Raw genomic sequence first — 17,332 nt, 5'->3', positions numbered from 1 at the left:
GTAGGCACTTCACAGAGTGCATGGAATTTGTGGTGGTCACAGATGGTGATGGCTGTTATGGGGGCGGGGCTGGGCAGTCAAAGAGCAGTTTGGGGACTAAAGTGGGGGGAGGTCAAGACAGAGCTGGGGCCTGGGGGTTGTGGGCCATCCTGAGATGGCAGTCTGCAGGAGGATACTTGGCTTGGGGGAATGTGAGTTCACTTTAGGACACGGGGAGCTGGAGGTACCAAGGAGATTCCCAGAGGGGAGGACTGAGGCTGCGGAGGCGTGGAGAGGACGGGAAAGGGGCGTCCCCTCCCACGGGGATTGGGAAGGGTCCAGGCCGGGTCATCCTGGAGGAGGGGGCAGGGAACGCGGCTCCCGGCGGCCCCTTTAATCGGGGGCGCGCGCCAGCCGGCCCGCGCGCTCTCGCCGCCGTCGCCGGGCCGGAGTGGGAGCCGGAGCGGAGCCCGAGCTGGGGCCGGAGCGGGTGGAATGGAGCCCCCGCGCGCGCCCGCTCTGCGCCGCCTGCTGCTGCCGCCGCTGCTACTCCTGCTGCTGCCACTGCCCCCCCGCGTCCGGGCCAAGTATGTGAGGGGCAACCTCAGCTCCAAGGAGGTGAGCGCGCCGGGCCCTCCCCTGCCACCCGCCGGGCCCCCGAGGGACGAGAGGGAAGGGAGGGGGCAGGTCCCGCCCCGCCCCCTGCCGCCTCTCCCGGGCGGTCTCTGAGTGCTGCGCGGGGGGTGGGGTGGGAGGTGGGCAGGCACAGTGCGGGACTGGGTCTGGGTTGAGGCTGAGGGGGGGCCATTGGGTCGAGAGGAGACTCGGGGACATTGAGGTCAGAGTTGGGCGAGGAGGGGGGCCGGGTTGGGAGAGTCGGAGTTTGGGGTGGGGGTGGGGGACGCCGAGGTGGTGCTGAAGGGACAGCACTTTCACTGCGCATTGAGCCTGAGTTCACACTCCTGTTCAGGACCAGGAGAGGGCCGTTTGGAATACTCCCCAGCACCTGATGGTCTCTGGGACCACCGTGAGGGCGTGTGTGGATAATTAGAGGAAAGCCAGTGGGACGGTATCCCTGATGCAAGGTGTCCAGGATGGGGATCTGGCCCTCCAGGGTCTTTCTCAGGCACCTGGCAAATGGGAGAAGTGTTTGAAAGGAGGCGAAGAAACTTGGGGGTGGGGGCATTTGAAGGAGGAATCCTGGAACCAAGGTGAAAGGATCACAGAAGAATTTTGGAGGTGACTTGGTCCCCTTATGCTTCTTGGGAAACCAGGTATTCCAGGGTAGGGAAGAAAAGTTGGGGGGGTGTCTGTGGAGTCGAGAGTTCTCAAGGGACTCAGAAGAGGGTCTGAGTGGGCCCCTTTTCCAGGACTGGGTGTTCCTGACGAGATTTTGCTTCCTCTCGGATTACGGCCGACTGGACTTCCGTTTCCGATACCCTGAGGTGAGCCTTCCCCAAGCACTCACCATGCTAAGGCTGGATGCTCCCTTGGCTTCCCAAGGCAAGGGTTACCCCAGCTCCCTATGCTCCCCCAACCCCCCGAATCTTTGGGTCTGCAGGCCAAGTGCTGTCAGAACATCCTCCTCTATTTCGACGACCCATCCCAGTGGCCAGCCGTGTACAAGGCAGGGGACAAGGTGAAGTCTGTGAGGAGGGTGTAGGGGAGGAGGGATAAGGTCGAAGCTAGCCAAGGAGTGACCATGGCCCTGCCTCCCCTAGGACTGCCTGGCCAAGGAGTCAGTGATCAGGCCAGAGAACAACCAGGTCATCAACCTCACCACCCAGTATGCCTGGTCAGGCTGTCAGGTATGGGCCCAGTCTGGGGGAATGGGCAGGTGCTGGAGGTCAAGGGCCAGGGGGAGGCACAGGCAGGCTTCAGCCTTCTTGCTCCTCCCCAGGTGGTGTCAGAGGAGGGAATACGCTACCTGAGCTGCTCTAGCGGCCGCAGCTTCCGCTCAGTGCGTGAAAGGTGGTGGTACATTGCACTCAGCAAGTGTGGGGTAAGGGGCTGGGCCGGCCACTGGGGCCTGCCTTCTCCTTGCCTTCCTGCCGACCCCCTCCCTGCCCAGGGCACCCCTTAGGCCTCCACACTCCCCACAGGGAGATGGGCTGCAGCTGGAGTATGAGATGGTCCTCACCAATGGCAAGTCTTTCTGGACACGGCATTTCTCTGCTGATGAGTTTGGTGAGCATATGGGGATCCAGGACCTTTTGTGGGAGCCCAGAGCTGGGAGCCTGTTGAGGGACACCCATCCTGACTGCATGGTTTCCTCCTTCCACCAAATTGGCAGGGATCCTGGAGACAGATATGACTTTCCTTCTCGTCTTCATCCTCATCTTCTTCCTCTCCTGTTACTTTGGATGTGAGTCCAGCACATGGGGTGTGGGGGAGAGATGGGGGAGGGGAAACCAGGTTGGAGGAGATGAGCTGCTCTCCCTTCCTGCTGTGTACAGCCTTCCCCTACCCTCCTTCCAGATTTGCTGAAAGGTCGTCAGTTGCTCCACACGACTTATAAAATGTTCATGGCTGCAGCAGGAGTGGAGGGTGAGGTTTAGAGTATTGCAACGTTTGAGTTCTGTGGGAGGAGGGCCTTAGGGCTCACATACCTGGGCCTAAGCAAGGAGGGGCTGGGGACCTGGACTCCTGGGCCCTGGGAGAGGAGGGGCTGGGGGCCTGGACTCCTGGGTCAGAGGGAGGAGGGGTCTGGGGCCTGGACTCCAGAGTTTCCTAGGAGGTCAGTGAGAATAAAGGGTCTAGAATCCTGATGGGGGTGAAGAAAGGGTTTTGGTCATCTGGATCATAGTGTTAGGGAACAGTGATGCCCTAAAGCTGCTTTCTGTCCTTTCCTCTCTCTGCCCATCCTCCCCTCAGTCCTGAGCCTCCTGTTCTTCTGCATCTACTGGGGCCAATATGCCACTGATGGCATTAGCAATGAGAGTCTGAAGATCTTGGGTGAGAATGAAGTGGACCCGGGAGGGTGCCGGGGCTCCTCTGCAATTTGAGCCCTGTGTCTGAGCTGCCCTCTCCTCCCTCCTACCAGCCAAGCTGCTCTTCTCCTCCAGCTTCCTCATCTTCCTGCTGATGCTCATCCTTCTGGGGAAGGGATTCACGGTGACACGGTGCCCAGGCTGGGGCGGGAGGGACCACTGTCGGGGGGTGGTGGCTGGGCTAGGGAGCAGGGCAGAGATTGGGCTGGGGGGGTGGCTGCCCCCTCCTCTCTTGACGGCCCCCACCCCTGCTGTCCCCCCTCACGGCCTGCCGCCAGGGGCCGCATCAGCCACTCGGGCTCGGTGAAGTTGTCTGTCTACATGACCCTGTACACCCTCACCCACGTGGTGCTGCTCATCTATGAGGCCAAGGTGAGTCCTGCCTGCCACTGCTCAGGCTCTGCCCCATCCTCCTCGCCCTTCAAAGCTTTTGGTGGCCTCTTCCACCTGTCTGCTAGCCCTTCCCCACATCGCGCTCTTCCTGGCTCTCTCTCTCCCACTCTGTGGTTTTCCGCCTTCCCATCTGTCTAAGTGCATTCCTCCCCTCTTCACCATCTCTGCGTAGCTCTCTTCCTCCTCCCTCTGTCTCTCACTGTCTGTCACATTTAATGCTCAGTGTCGTGATTAAGTTCGGGAGTCACACAGACCTGGATTCCGCTCTGGTTCTCCCACTTCCCAGCTGGCTAACCTTGGCTGATGGCCCCCCTCTCTGGGCCTGTTTCCTCTTCTGTAAAATTAGGAGGATCTTACCTACCCCAGGGGACTTCTCTAAGGCTTTATATCACCTTGACTTTGGCCGAAAGTCTTCCTGCTTAGCTTCAGTTTCCCCTTCAGTGAAGTGGGGTGAAAATAAGACCTATTTCATCAAGTTGATGCAAATGGAAAAGCTTACACGTGGTGCTGTTTAGCCCCCTGTGTTGGGCCCATGGTAGCAGATATATTCTCTATCTTTTCGCCCTCTCTCTCTACTTCTATATGCTTTCATCTCTCTCTCTCATTCTCCTGCTGCTTCTCTCCCGACCAAGTACCTCTGCCCCTTGGGTACCTGAGGGTGGGGTCTGGGGTCCCTGTGTGGAGGGTTGGAGGCCAGGGCTATGACCAGCCTTCTCCCTTGGGTCCAGTTCTTTGACCCGGGCCAGGTACTGTACACGTATGAGTCGCCAGCGGGCTACGGGCTCATCGGGCTACAGGTGGCAGCTTACGTGTGGTTCTGCTATGCCGTGCTCATCTCCTTGCGCCACTTCCCAGAGAAGCAGCCCTTTTATCTGCCCTTCTTTGCTGCCTACACCCTCTGGTGAGACGTGCTGGGGCCCCAACCTGTCCCTGCCTTCCCGGGCTTCTCAGAAATGGCTCTTCCCAACTCAAACCCTCCTCTTGGAGGCAGACGGGCTTTCAAGTTAGGCAGCTGTCACCAGAGTCTGCCACTTACTCACTTTGTAACCTGGAAATAACTACTTTCCCATAGTGAAAAAAAGAGTGCCTCAGGTTACTTGCCCATAAAGAAAGGTTGTCAGGGGTATCTCCTGCAAAGGGTTATCTTGAGTCTGCATAGGGCAACAGATGAGGGCTTCGAGTCCGGCACATAGTAAATGTCCAATAAAAGCTAGTTGTGATATTTTTTATTCAACATAACACAGCAGTAAAGTAGATGGATTCTAAGCCAGATTGCCTGGGTTTAGACCCAGTTCTAAAGCTTGTAAACTGTGTGACCTTATACAAGTCAATTAAGTTCTCTCTGCCTCGGTTTCCTCATCTGTTTAATGGGGATGGAAGTTGTACCTGCCTTATAGAGTCACTGTGAGAGTTAGATGAGCGTATATATGTGAAATGCTTAGAAACAGGTCTGGCATGCAGTAAGTCTTTAATTGTTTTTATCATATGTTAATTCATTCATCAAACATCTATAGATTTCCTATCAGGTGCCAGGATTGGGGTGGGATAGAACTGAGTTAAATTCAACCTACTCCTTGCTCCCCCCACCCAAATTTCCCATGCCAGTGGGATTCCTGTCTCCTTTTAACCTCTGGCTTCTGAAGGTCACACTGGCTTCCCTCCAGTTTGGGACCCACTTGGGACCTATGTGTGTGCATAGCAGGGTATTTGGGGCCATGGGGTGGGGTGGAAGGCAGGGCCAGTGACTCTACAGACCCAATACCTCCCCTTCAGGTTCTTTGCAGTTCCGGTCATGGCCCTGATCGCCAACTTTGGGATCCCCAAGTGGGCCCGGGAGAAGATTGTCAATGGCATCCAGCTGGGGATCCATTTGTATGCCCACGGCGTGTTCCTGGTGAGGCTGGGCATCCAGTTGGGGATGGGAAACCCATGGGTGGAGGATGCATGAGGCTCTCCACGCCTGAGCTGCCTGAACCTTCTGTTCTGAGCTCTTGATCCATTTCCTTCACTTCATCCCTTTAGTCATTCAATAGACACTTACTGAGAGCCTGCTGGGTCTGGCAGGCTATTCCACTGTATCCCCCAGAGTCCACCCTCTTCTATTCCTCTCTCCCACTTTTGTGTCCTGGCCTCTTCCCCCAACCCCACCCTCTTTCTTTGCCCCCCTCCCCATTTCCATCCTGACCCTGTGTCCCTAGACTCTCACTCTTCCCTTCTGTATCCCCACTGCCTTCCCTAAGCCCCTTGGTCTCTCCTCCCCCCCCCCATTCTTCCATCTCTGCTGCTCTATCACAGGAAGAAGCAACTGGGGTGGGTCAGGCTGGGGCTTCAGGGGGCCTAAATCTGAATGGCAGCAGAGGGTTTGAGCACCAAACCTCTTCTTTGCCTTGGTTTACATCCTATCTGGCCTTCTGGCTGACAGTTCTTCTATCCATCTATCCATCCATCCATCCATCCACCATTCAACGGACACCTGTCTCAAACCAGCCTCTGTTTCATGTTGGGAACACTCACGTGCATTTATTTCGTCCTCTTGTTTAAATGGCAGAGCAACCCCAGACAGGATGGATAACCATCACTGAACCCACTATACAAAGAGGGGAAGCTAAAGCCCAGAGAAGGGAGGTGACCTGCCAGGCTCCATGGCCTTTGGTGGTGGAGGGCAGGGGGACTTTGAACCCAATCCTTCTCCAGCAGACCACAAGATCTGGCATAAGAAGGAACCACACAGGGAAATAGGCATTGCTGAAGACCCCGGCTCCTGACTCAAGGGGTCCACCATGTATTCTTTGCAGGGAATATACTGGGCCGCTGACGGAGGGGGCCAGGTCCCGCATGTTCTACCCTAGAACCTTAGGTACAGACTCACTTTCCCGGGACAGTCCCTCTTGAGGCTCTGTTCCAGGAAGTCACAAAGAGACAGAGAGAGGAGAAATGCTGAGAACCCACCATGTGCCAGGCTCTGCACCAGTGGTTTTCATTTCCACCCTCTCTTCATCTTTCCAAGTAGGCACTGTAACCCCTTTTCTGCAGTGAGGCTCTGGGAGTTTAATCAATGTGTCCCAGATCCCACACTCAGTGAGCTGTGGGGCTGGGAGGTGGGGTGCCCTTTCTGTTATACTTAACCTTCAACCAGTTTCCTTCCTAAAAATGCTCGTGTTAGCTCAGCACAGCTCCACCTCTGGCACTCTGCTGTTCTTCGGTTTCAGCTCCTTGTTCACTTATTCAGCAACTACCTTAGAGGGACTGTGCTGGGCTCCCGTGTTGCAGTGCTAGGGTCACACCCGGTCCCTGCCCTCATGGCCTGCCAGCTAATTCAGGAGACATCTCCTTATTCAACCAGTATTTCTTGAGAGCTTGTATGTGTCAGGCACTGTTCTAAAGGTATTGGGGATTCAGCAGGGAAGAGAACAGTCAAGTACCTGCCCTCATGGAGCTAACATTCTGGAGTCTGTCAGTTGCTGTCCAGTTGAACTCCCTGTGTTTATGAAAATATTCTACAATCTGTGCTGTCCCACACAATAGCTACTAACTACATGTGGCTATTGAGTACTTAAATGTGGCTAGTGTGACTGAGAAATGAAAGTTTCAGTTTAATTTTGATTAATTTAAATTTAAATAGCCACATGTAACTAGTAGCTATCATACTAGACAGAGTAGGATGCTGACGCTTAAAGTGATAACTGGCTGATCAGGGCTCTGATGGAGGAAGCATCGGCAGAGTAGTAAGAGTTGTGATGGATGGGAAAGGTTAGAGGCCAGGGTACTGCGAGAGCTCAGAGGAGGCGCTTAAGCCAGTTGAAGGGTTTCGGGGAAGCGGGGATGTCAGGTGAAGGGGAATCCTCAGGGCCTCATGTTTATGGAGGCAGCCTGAGGCCTGGACAGTCCTTCTCCAACCTGCGCCTGCCCTTCGCCCCAGATCATGACACGCCCTTCGGCGGCCAACAAGAACTTCCCGTACCACGTGCGCACGTCGCAGATCGCCTCGGCCGGAGCCCCAGGCCCCGGAGGAAGCCAATCCGCAGACAAGGCCTTCCCGGAACACGTCTACGGGAACGTGACGTTCATCAGCGACTCGGTGCCCAACTTCACGGAGCTCTTCTCCATCCCCCCGCCCACCTCCTGCGTAAGCCCCGCGGCCCCGGCGCCGGAGGAGCTGCTGGCGCCGCCCCTGGAGTACTTAACCCCGCTCCCGGCCCCTCCACCGCCCTCCACGTCCAGGCGCCTGAGCCCACCCCCTGCCTTTCGCACCCCCAGCGCCCCAACGCCGCGCCGCGACCATCCCCCGGCGCCCGCGCCCACCTTGCCAGACTGGGTCCTGGCGCTGTTGCGTACGCCCCCTCGGACACCCCGCGCGGTGCCCCCGCCACCGGCGGCCTTCCGCGGTTCTCCCCCGCCTCCCCGGCCGCCGCCGGAGTTCGACCGGCGCACCCCGACGCCGCCCCTTGAGTACCTGGCCCCACTGTCCAGGCGCCCCTGACTGACACCTGCGCCCACACCTCGGGAGGGGGGATCATCGGGGGAAGAGGGACGGGCCTTCGGGGCCGCATCTGCCCCCCGTGGGTCCTGGACGGCCTCTGACCCTGACCCCCCTCCCAGGCCGGGAAGCAGGTGGAGGAGACAGCGGTGGCGGCGGCGGTGGCCCCGAGGGGCCGCGTGGTGACCATGGCCGAGCGGGGCACGGCCTCCCCGCCCCCTTCCTCTCGGTTCCCCAAGGCGGCCGACCCGAGCTGGGATGGCCCGACGCCACCCTACCAGCCGCTCGTGCCCCAGACAGCGGCGCCGCACACCGGCTTCACCGAATACTTCAGCATGCACACGGCCGGGGGCACCGCACCCCCGGTCTGAGTACCCCTGCCCGCGCCTGCCCCATGGGCCGCGCGCCGGGCCCCGGCCGGGCTCCGGATCCCCGCTCTATCCCGGCCCCAGGGCTCTGCCAACCCCGGCCTTCCCAAACCTCCCCACCCCGCGCGCCCAGGTAGGGGTGCGTAGTGTCCCGCTCCCGACCCCTTCCCCCGACTCTTGTGCCAAACGGTCCCGCGGGAGCCGCTCTCCCCGTCCCCTCCCTCAGCCCCTGCCCCGAGCGGCACCGGATTCTGGGCTCCCGCTGTTCCGTGACCTCCGGCCCCCTGGCCCCCTCCGAGACCTCTGACCCCGCCGGACCCCGGAAAACCAGTGACGATCGCCGGGACCCTGCCTGTGACTCTCCAGGACTCCGCGACCCCGAGCCACCGCTCCCGGGACGGATGTTGTGAAGCTAGTCTCGACTCATACCTTCCCTTGGGATCTCTGTGACCTAGCACCCGTACTCTGTTCACCCTATCTCCATCCCGAAGGCCCTCCCTCAGGTCCTTGGCAGAAAGACTTTTTTCCCCTTCTTGCCAAAATAAAGAGGATTCGTTGAGTTTTTATCTTTAAGATGGGCTCTTCTACATCTTGACAGTGCTCAGAGACGGGGCTGAGCAAGAACCGTTCCAGGCTCGGGACCACAGTGCGCCCAACTGTGAAATGGTATCTTGGGAGGGGCCTGCATAACCTGACCTTTTGTTGACCCAGAATCTGGGAGCCCTGAAAATATGAATCATCATCTAGCAGAGTCCTCTTATTGTACGGCTTCTTTATTTTTACCTTCTCTTCCCCAGTTAGAGGTAGAGGCGCCCTCCAGTGGCCGACGGTTCGCTCAGCCACCTGCGCCGGGAGTTCGGGTTACGATTTTAGCACTGCGCATGTGTGATTCTCACTTCACTAGCCAAGGAGGTCACTGCTGCGCATGCGTTTAGGAACAAATGGGCGGGGAAGTTTCCGGAAGTCTCCCTCTGTGGAGGGGTGGGATTGGGTGCTTCGCAGTCCTCCCAGGGCCGCTCTGACCTGCGTCTCCGCGACGCTCGCCTCCTTTCCGTAGTCCCTCCCATCGCGGCCACTCGGCCCCCACCCTCTCGCCCTCCAAGCGGGTCTTCCCGGGGCCGCTCTGGCCCGAGCGTCCCTTCATCTTTCTCATCTGGCTCTTCCGGCTCGGAAGGGAGGCGCGGGTGGGTGAGCAAGGGAGTTCGTCTGTGGTGTCCAGGCCTAAGCCCCTGAAGACTGACTCTGCCCTGGGCACCCGCTCGCGCCCCGCCCCTGGCTGGAGGGGCGTCTCTCCTGGAGGACCTTCCGGGCCAGGCCAGGCCCGCACTCTATGTAGGCCCCCGCCGAGCTGTAGAGCCCTTCGCCCACTGGGGACCCAGTGGTCTGTAAGGTCCATTTCGGCCTGCAGCGGCCCGTTTATGGGGTCAGCCAGCGTATGGGGGCCCATGTCTATAAGGGACTCCCGTGGCCCCTAGGGGTCTGCCCCGTACGTAACGACCCCATTTACAGGTTTTTCCATGGGTCTATAAGGGCCCACCCCTCGGTTTCCAGAGCCCACCAACAGCGGCGGTTCCCTTCGCGGGGACAGCGACTCCTGGACCTCCCTGCTCTACAAGGCCATGTCCCATCTATAGAGGTCGCATTTGCAGGACTTCAAACCGGGTGGAGGGGCTTCTCCGGGTCTTTAGGACCCGTCCCTCTGTAAGGGTCAGTGCTGGAGGCAGCGATGGCCCTGGGCCGGGCTCTGGCTGCGGCGCTGGCTCTATCTTTTTCCGTGCTGTGGCCACTGTCCCCTGGGGCCCGGGCAGGGGACTGCAAGGGACAGCGGCAAGTGCTGCGGGAGGCGCCAGGCTTCGTGACAGATGGTGCGGGCAACTACAGCGTCAATGGCAATTGCGAGTGGCTCATCGAGGGTGAGTGGGGCCGTGTGGGTCACACACTGGCTGGTGCGCTAATTCATTCATTTGTGCAGTCTTGCATCCGCTCACCATGTTCCCAGAACCGGTTCTGGTGCAGGCCCTTTGCTCTAAAATGCAGCCAGCCTAGGCCTTGCCTTGGAAGGCCTTGAAGTCTGATGGGGGAGTTGCACCCGGACGCAGATGGACAATTACAAGCCAGAAGCATCAGTGAGGGGTGTTCTGAGTAACTGTTAGAAACTCAGGCTCTGAGCCCAACCACCTGGCTTCACATTTGGGTTCCACTTCTTACCAGCTTTGTGAATTTGGGCAGGTGGCTTCCTTCCTCTGAGGTTCGGCTTTCCCTCCCCTCAGGCTGTGATAGTGATAGCACTCCCCTCATAGGGCTGTTGGACTTAAGTGAGAACAGGTATTTACTGTGCCTGGCACATAATAAATGCCCAGTAAATGGGCTTAGGGTTATTAGTGTTGTCCTTTTTAAAGTACTTCAACAAAAGCATTTTTTTCAGTCATTCATGTGCCAGACGTTGTCTTTGCCTCTGGGACATAGCAGAGACCTCCACAGCCCCAGCAATCCCCGATGACTTGGGGCTTGGAATCCAGTGGGGGAGGCAAACATGTTAACAGACAGTCCAGTCCAGAGTGGTAGGGGCTGTGATAGAGGAACCCCACGGGCCTGGGGAGCCCAGAGGAGGTGCCTGACCTGTTGGGTGGGAGAGAGCAGAGAAGGCTTCCTGGAGGAGATGTCTGAGCTGAGACCTAAAGGACCAATAGGAATCAGCCAGGAGGAGGAGAAAGTCATTCCAGGAAGCGGGAACAGCCTGTGCAAAGGCCCCATCTCTACCCTCCTGGGATCCCAGTCTAGTGGGGGAAACAAACCCACCCCCAGGGAGTGGGAATCCCAGAGATGACATCTGACTTAGCCTGGGCTATACCTGAGACCAGAGGCATGTGCAGGAGAGAGCAAAAGGGCATTCCAGGTAAGGAGAATAGCCTGTGCAAAGGCCTGGAAACAGGAGGATATGATGCTTTTGAGGAACTAGAAATCCGTATGCTAGGACACAGAATCCAAGAAGACAAACAATGAGCCAGAGGCTGGAGGGTTGGGAGGAAGCAGGTGGTATAGGACCTTGTGATTTTTTTTTTTTCTCTTTTCTTGGTACGTGGGCCTCTCACTGTTGTGGCCTCTCCCGTTGCAGAGCACAGGCTCCGGACGCGCAGGCTCAGCGGCCATGGCTCACGGGCCCAGCCGCTCCGTGGCATGTGGGATATTCCCGGACCGGGGCACGAACCCGTGTCTCCTGCATCGGCAGGCGGACTCTCAACCACTGAGTCACCAGGGAAGCCCTGACCTTGTGGTTTTTGAGCTGTGTCCTGAGGGCAATAGGGAGGTGGAAGAGAAATCCAAGGCAGTGGCTGGAGAAGTCCAGGAAGACTCCCATGGCAGTGGATGAGGAGCTGGCCTCCAGGGAGAGGTGGGAGTCCCCCAGAGGAGGTCCTGGGCAAAGACCAGAGGTGTGACAGGGTCTGAATCGTGCAGGGCCTCCTTTTGCAGCCTTTGGAGATTGGTCTTTGTCTGGGGACACTGGGCATCTATGGAAGGTTTTGAGCAGGGGAAAGACATGATTTAATTTACGTTTTAGAAGATCTCTATGGCTGTTGTGTGGGGTATGGATGAAGCATGTTTTTTGGGGATGAGTGTGTTTGTCCCCATCTTGGGGGCCATTCCTGTCTAGGGAGTGAGAAGAGGATGGGAAGTGTGTGTATGTGTTAAAGGTATAAATCATTCTCTGGCCTTTAAGAGCTCCAGCCTGGTTGGGGATAGACACAGACATTCTGCCCCCGGTATGCTCAGGGCTGAGACGGAAGGAGGTGCAGCGTTGGGTAGTCGGGCCTAGGGGAGTGAGAAGACTCTGCTGGGGGTCACAGAGGAGGAGCCACCAGAGCAGTGTTCTGAAACATGCATAGGAGTTTACCGGGTGAGAAAAGGGAACAGCCTCTAGGAAGACAAAAGAGGGGCTGGTGGGTCTCCGAGCCATGTCTAGGCTTGTCTGGTCTGGCTAAACTTGTTGGCTGGGAGGAGCGGAGGGCATCAGAAGGAGGGGAAGAAGGGCCTTGAATGTCGTGCCGAGCATCTTGACTTTTCTCTTGGGATTGATGGGGAGCCAAAGGGGGATTTTGAGCAGGAGTGGGGCGTTGCTCTCAGGCTGGGTGGGGGGTAGACTGGAGACTTGGTGTGCTAGTCTTGTGGGAGAGGATGAGTTCTGAACTGGGGCAGCAGCTAAGCGGGTAGAGAGGCACGGAGAACACTGAGAGATTTGTGAAGTTTCACCAGTGAGACTTGGGGGACCGATTGGTTGGATGTTGGGGAAAGAAGGAGTCCAGGAGACTACTGGACGCCCCTTGAGCTCCCATCCTTCCCAATGTCCATCACCTCTAAGAACCAACATGCTCCCCCATCTATTAAAAAATAAGCAACTGACCCACTTACTTCTGTACCGTGTTTGCACTTCATTGTGCCCAGTCCTCATAACATCCTTGTGAATAAGAGCCAGCTGTCTTTGAAAAGCAGGGGCATTTAGGATCAGATCTCTGTCCAGGATGGCTTGGGGGTTAGGCCCATGTTGGGCAGAAACAGGAGGACTTGAACTTAAGGTGGAACTTGGGGAAGGCAGATGGTGAGCCGGCCCCTGGTGGGCACTTGGCAAAGATGTGCTTGTTGTGATTCTAGGAACAGAGCTTTATAGTTTGGTTGAGGCTGGTAAGAGTCGGGGAGGTCTGGTTGCCTGGCCTGGCTGAATTGTTCTGCGTTCTCCAGACCACAGCTCGGGGTCTATGTGTGATGTTCTTGGGGGCTCTGGCCAGAGCCTGAGGGAGAGCTGCCAACTTCAGTATTCTGTCTTGTGCATCTCTTCCTTCCTTCATCCAGTATTTCCTGAGCCCTTGCTCAATACCAGGCCCCGTGCTGGGCAATGTCGGGGAGGGATCCCCAAGATGAGTAGGCCCAGGCCCTGTCCTGTGGGCCTCCTAGGCTGCAGGGGAGACACACCTGGACACAGGTGGTCCTGGCCCAGAGGAATGAAGGTCGTATTGGAAAGTGAGAACCTAGAGGGGCACCTAACCCAGCCCGGGGGCATCAGGGAAGGCTTCTTGGAGAAGGTGGGGACGTTTGCTGGCAGGAAGGGAGAATGTGCTCTAGACAGAGAGAGGAACTTCTGCACAGGCCCAGCTCCTGATAGAGCTGTAAGCCGTGGGGTGATGTGAGACAAGTTGAGACTCCAAACACCAGGTTAGGGAGCTGGACTTTCTCCTGGAGATGGTAGGGAGCCATGGAGGGCTTTTGAGCAGGGGAGGGTAAGGGCCAGATGTCGAGCTGGGGAGATCCCTCAGGGACCCATGTCAGCACAGGCCACGAAGGAGGCTGGATCAGTGGTCCTGGTGAGGGAGGACAAGGCCTGGGCTGGCATGTTAGAGTCACCATCTGGGATATTCACACCAGCCTTGACGGCTGAGGAGAATTATCCCCATTTTACATCAAGGAAACTGAGGCCCAGAGAGCCCATGGAACTGGCGCAAGATCCCACAGCTCGTGAATAGTGGATGAGCATCTCCGGTATGCAGATGGGTGTACTGAGGAGCATGGGTAAAGGGGCTGGCCTAGGGTCAGGAGCAGAGCTGGAACCCAGGTCTCCTAGTCTCCCTAGCCCACAAGCCTTCCCTGAGCCCCTAGTGGGAGATGTGGGATGAGAGAACCTTCTGCAACCAGGACCTGGCAGAGAGCAGGAAGAGCGACAGTGCTAGGAGTAGTAGCGTTATGAGGTGCTAGGCCCTACCGTAAGCACTTTAGGTGCATTATCCATTATGGCCTCCCATGCGGTCGCAGTCAGACCAGTGGGGACTGCAGTCATCTGAACACTCACCTGGGCCGGGCGTCCAAGAAGGCTCCCTCACAGGGAGCCGGTTGATGCCGGCTGTCAGCTGGAAGCTCAGCTGGGGATGACAGCTGGGACGCCTACGCATGGCCCCTCCATGTGACTTTTCATAGCATGACAGCTGGGTTCTGAGAAGGAGTATTCTACGAGGCCCAGGTAAAAATTGCAGGCTTCCTCTGATCTAGCCTCGGAAGTCCCAGAGCATCACTTCTAGTTTGTATTGGCCAAGCTAGTCTCTGAGGCTCTTCCAGATACAAGGGGCTGGGAGTCAGCCATCATCTCCTGATGGGATTAGTGGCCAAGAAGTATGAATCGACCATAGTGATTACATCCCTATTTTACGGATGAAGAAACAGATCCAGAGAGGCTAGCTGACTTGCCCAAGGTCACACAGCTAGTGGCTAGTAAGTGGCAGAGCCAAGATTGGAGCCCAGGCAGTCTGGCTCCAGAGTCTGTGGCCTTAGCTACTATTCAATACAATAAACAGAGAGAAGAGACCCTGGGTGGGGGCAGAGAGGAGCTGTGGTGCTCCAAGTTTCAGTCTTTGGCCAGGGGGAAGAAAGGGACCTCTTCCCCTAGAGCTCTGTTGAGCCTGGAACAGAGGCCCCTCACAGAGGCCCTTTTCCATGTGGGAGTATGCCTCTCTGCTCACGCCTGGACTGACCCTCAGGCTTGGGCATGTCTGAGGTTCAAGAATAAATGGGAAGTTCTGTGTGACCACTGGGATGGGGTTCCTCTCTCTGCACTTCAGTTTCCCCATCTGAATAGTAGGCGGTGTTCAGCCTGATCTCAGGGGTCCTTTCCAGGGATGATACTGTAATTTCTTCTTTGAGCTTCTGTCCCTCTTGCTGTCGCAGCTCTGACCTCCCTGGGCTGGGAGCCTGGGAGCCCCTTGAAGGCAAGGCCCAGGTTTGACTCATCTTTGGGCCCCCATCCCAGCGTTACGAGGAGCAGGGCTTGGTGTTTGTGGGGGGGCTGCGTGGAGGCATGGGGAGAGGGTCCGCATCTGAGCCTGGCCCCCCTGTTCTCACTGCTCAGCCCCGAGCTCCCAGTACCGGATCCTGCTGGACTTCCTTTTCCTGGACACGGAATGCACGTATGACTACCTGTTCGTGTATGATGGTGACTCCCCCCGCGGGCCCCTGCTTGCCAGTCTGAGTGGGAGCACCCGGCCTCCGCCCATTGAGGCTTCCTCAGGCAAGGTTGGTGGGGCCTGGCTGCGGGGCTGTGGCTGGAGGATCTGAGTGGAGTGTGCAGGACGGGGGGTAGATACACAGAGGGAAACAAAGGGCGGGGGGACTTGACATCAGTCAGAAGGATAGAGGGACAAAGAGAGGTGGAGAGAGACAAAGAAAGGAGATGGGGACCCCAGGGTGGGGTGGGGGCAGGAGTGGACCCTCTCCCAGTCCAGCCCCAGAGCCCCACCCACCTTGTGCCTGCAGATGCTGCTGCACCTCTTCAGCGATGCCAACTACAACCTGCTGGGCTTCAATGCCTCATTCCGCTTCTCCCTGTGCCCGGGGGGCTGCTACAGCCATGGGCAGTGCCAGCCCCCAGGGGTGTGTGTCTGTGATCCGGGCTGGGGGGGCCCTGACTGCGGCCTGCAGGAGTGCCCAGCCTACTGTGGCAGCCACGGCACCTGTGCCTCGGTGAGCCTGCCCCCAGCTGTGTTCCCCTGGGGCCCTGCCCTGTGGTCACAGCCACCACTCCCATGTCCTAGACCTGACTCTGCCCCTGCCTGAAACAACCCCTGCCGTCCCATCCTCTCCCATGATGCTGACCCCGCCAGGGACCCTGCTCCCTCCTACAGTTCTCTCTCTCCTTCCAGATCCCACTCCCCCAACCTGTTACTCCACTTCCACTCCACCTTCACTGGGGGCCCCTCCTCTGCCTGAGCTCACTCCCAACCTCACCTGTAGCCCACTTCTCACCTGTGAACCTGCATGCCTTCCTCGTGCCAGGCCTGACTCCACCCTCACACCCAGCCGCTCTGTCTGGTCTTGGGCCCCCAGCCATGACTTCTGACTTTTGACCACTGACCTTGGGCCTAAACCATGCATATCCAGCTTTGGGCCTGGGTCACGCCTTGAGCCCTCCCTGCCTTGACCTCCCCGGATCTGAGCTCTTCCAGCCCAGGCCGACATTGACTTCATCAGTTTTCTTTCTCCAACCTGTCTTTCTGTCTTGTCCTCATTTTCCTTTCTGGGTCTTTTTCTTTTTCCTTTCCCTTTTTCTGTTGGTCTGTCTTCGTTTCTCCTCTTCTCTGCCTCCCTCTGATTGTGTCTCTGTGTCCATCTCTTCCTCTGTCTGTTGGCCTGTCTCCTTCCTGTCTCTTTCTTTGCCTCTCTGTCTTTATTTTTCCATCCTCTCCTTTCCTGTTCATCTCTCCTCCGTTTTGCTCCATCTATCTCACTCTGGCTCTCTCTCTCCTCCCTGTCTGTTTCTTTCTCTCTCTTTGTCCCTGCCTTTGTGCCCCCTTCCCCCCAGCCCCTGGGACCATGCCTCTGTGAGCCTGGTTTCCTGGGACGCGCCTGTGACCTGCACCTTTGGGAGAACCAGGGGGCTGGCTGGTGGCACAACGTGAGTGCCGGGGACCCCGCCTTCTCCGCCCGTATCGGGGCGGCTGGTGCCTTCCTGTCCCCACCGGGGCTGCTGGCTGTTTTCGGAGGTAAGCAGATGGGATATGAGTCTGGGGTCTAGAGGCCTGGCAGCCTGTGGCCAGGGCCTGAGACTGTCCACCTCTCCACAGGCCAGGACCTCAACAGGGCCCTGGGTGACCTCGTCCTGTACAACTTCTCTGCCAACACCTGGGAGCGCTGGGACCTGAGTCCTGCCCCGGTATGGACCCCACCTCTGCCCTGCCTGGAGGTGCCTGTCCACTCTGTCAGACCCAGCCAGGGCACCCCAGAGCGACCCCATCATCCTGCACACCCCTAACTCCTGCAGTGTGATACATGACCACCTACACCTCCCGCTTCTGCTGTTCTGTCTTTGATTTTCTTTCTTCTTCGTTTATCTGCCTTTCTGCATCTTACCTTTCTGTGTGTCTCCTGTCTCTCTTGGTCCATCTTTCGGTTTTTGTTTCTGACTCTTGGTCGTCTGGTCTCTCTCGGTCTCTGTGTCTCCTTCTCTCTGGGTTATACCTCTTACTCTCTACTGGTCTCTGTCATTTCTCCCTGACTCCGCCTTCTCTTATTGTGTTTCTCTGTCACACCTCTCTTTTTATTTGCATGTGTCTGTCTTTCTGGGTCCGTCTCTCTTCTTTTCTCTCTTTGCA

General features: G+C 57.5%; 2 protein-coding genes across 10 annotated transcripts in view; both read left to right on the top strand.

Annotated features, from left to right (window-relative positions):
• The first annotated feature begins 406 nt into the window (after nucleotides 1–406).
• Nucleotides 407–8,780, top strand: TMEM145 (transmembrane protein 145). 6 transcript variants are annotated; one of them, XM_027079659.1, is made up of 15 exons: nucleotides 407–597; nucleotides 1,350–1,424; nucleotides 1,541–1,618; nucleotides 1,701–1,787; nucleotides 1,880–1,981; nucleotides 2,082–2,166; nucleotides 2,273–2,344; nucleotides 2,458–2,526; nucleotides 2,854–2,934; nucleotides 3,023–3,101; nucleotides 3,248–3,341; nucleotides 4,091–4,263; nucleotides 5,136–5,256; nucleotides 7,282–7,488; nucleotides 7,962–8,780. In XM_027079659.1, exons 1-15 carry the CDS (start codon nucleotides 475–477, stop codon nucleotides 8,208–8,210), a joined length of 1,695 nt encoding a protein of 564 aa, XP_026935460.1. In that variant the 5' UTR covers nucleotides 407–474; the 3' UTR covers nucleotides 8,211–8,780. The 6 variants fall into 6 exon arrangements, with proteins under 6 accessions (XP_026935460.1, XP_026935461.1, XP_026935462.1 ...); XM_027079660.1 differs by having other exon boundaries at nucleotides 418–597; nucleotides 4,091–4,108; XM_027079661.1 differs by lacking the exon at nucleotides 4,091–4,263 and having other exon boundaries at nucleotides 418–597.
• A 421-nt stretch (nucleotides 8,781–9,201) lies between these two features.
• Nucleotides 9,202–17,332, top strand: part of MEGF8 (multiple EGF like domains 8) — a 43,351-nt gene continuing 35,220 nt past the window's right edge. For 3 of the 4 annotated variants that reach the window (XM_027079656.1, XM_027079654.1, XM_027079652.1), the window contains exons 1-5: nucleotides 9,202–10,120; nucleotides 15,094–15,257; nucleotides 15,498–15,704; nucleotides 16,543–16,723; nucleotides 16,805–16,893. In XM_027079656.1, the coding sequence (XP_026935457.1) occupies nucleotides 9,934–10,120; nucleotides 15,094–15,257; nucleotides 15,498–15,704; nucleotides 16,543–16,723; nucleotides 16,805–16,893 (828 nt within the window). In that variant the 5' untranslated portion in view covers nucleotides 9,202–9,933. Of the gene's footprint in view, nucleotides 10,121–13,662; nucleotides 13,737–15,093; nucleotides 15,258–15,497; nucleotides 15,705–16,542; nucleotides 16,724–16,804; nucleotides 16,894–17,332 lie in introns of all 4 variants that reach the window. The other variant, XM_027079653.1, reaches the window with a different exon arrangement.

This window comes from Aethalodelphis obliquidens, unplaced genomic scaffold, assembly GCF_003676395.1.
Source record: "Aethalodelphis obliquidens isolate GAN/ISIS:26980383/991018 unplaced genomic scaffold, ASM367639v1 scaffold43, whole genome shotgun sequence".
NCBI classification, from domain to species: domain Eukaryota; kingdom Metazoa; phylum Chordata; class Mammalia; order Artiodactyla; family Delphinidae; genus Aethalodelphis; species Aethalodelphis obliquidens.
The sequence above is the reverse complement of the archived record's forward strand: the minus strand, read 5'-3'. Positions and strand labels throughout refer to the sequence as shown.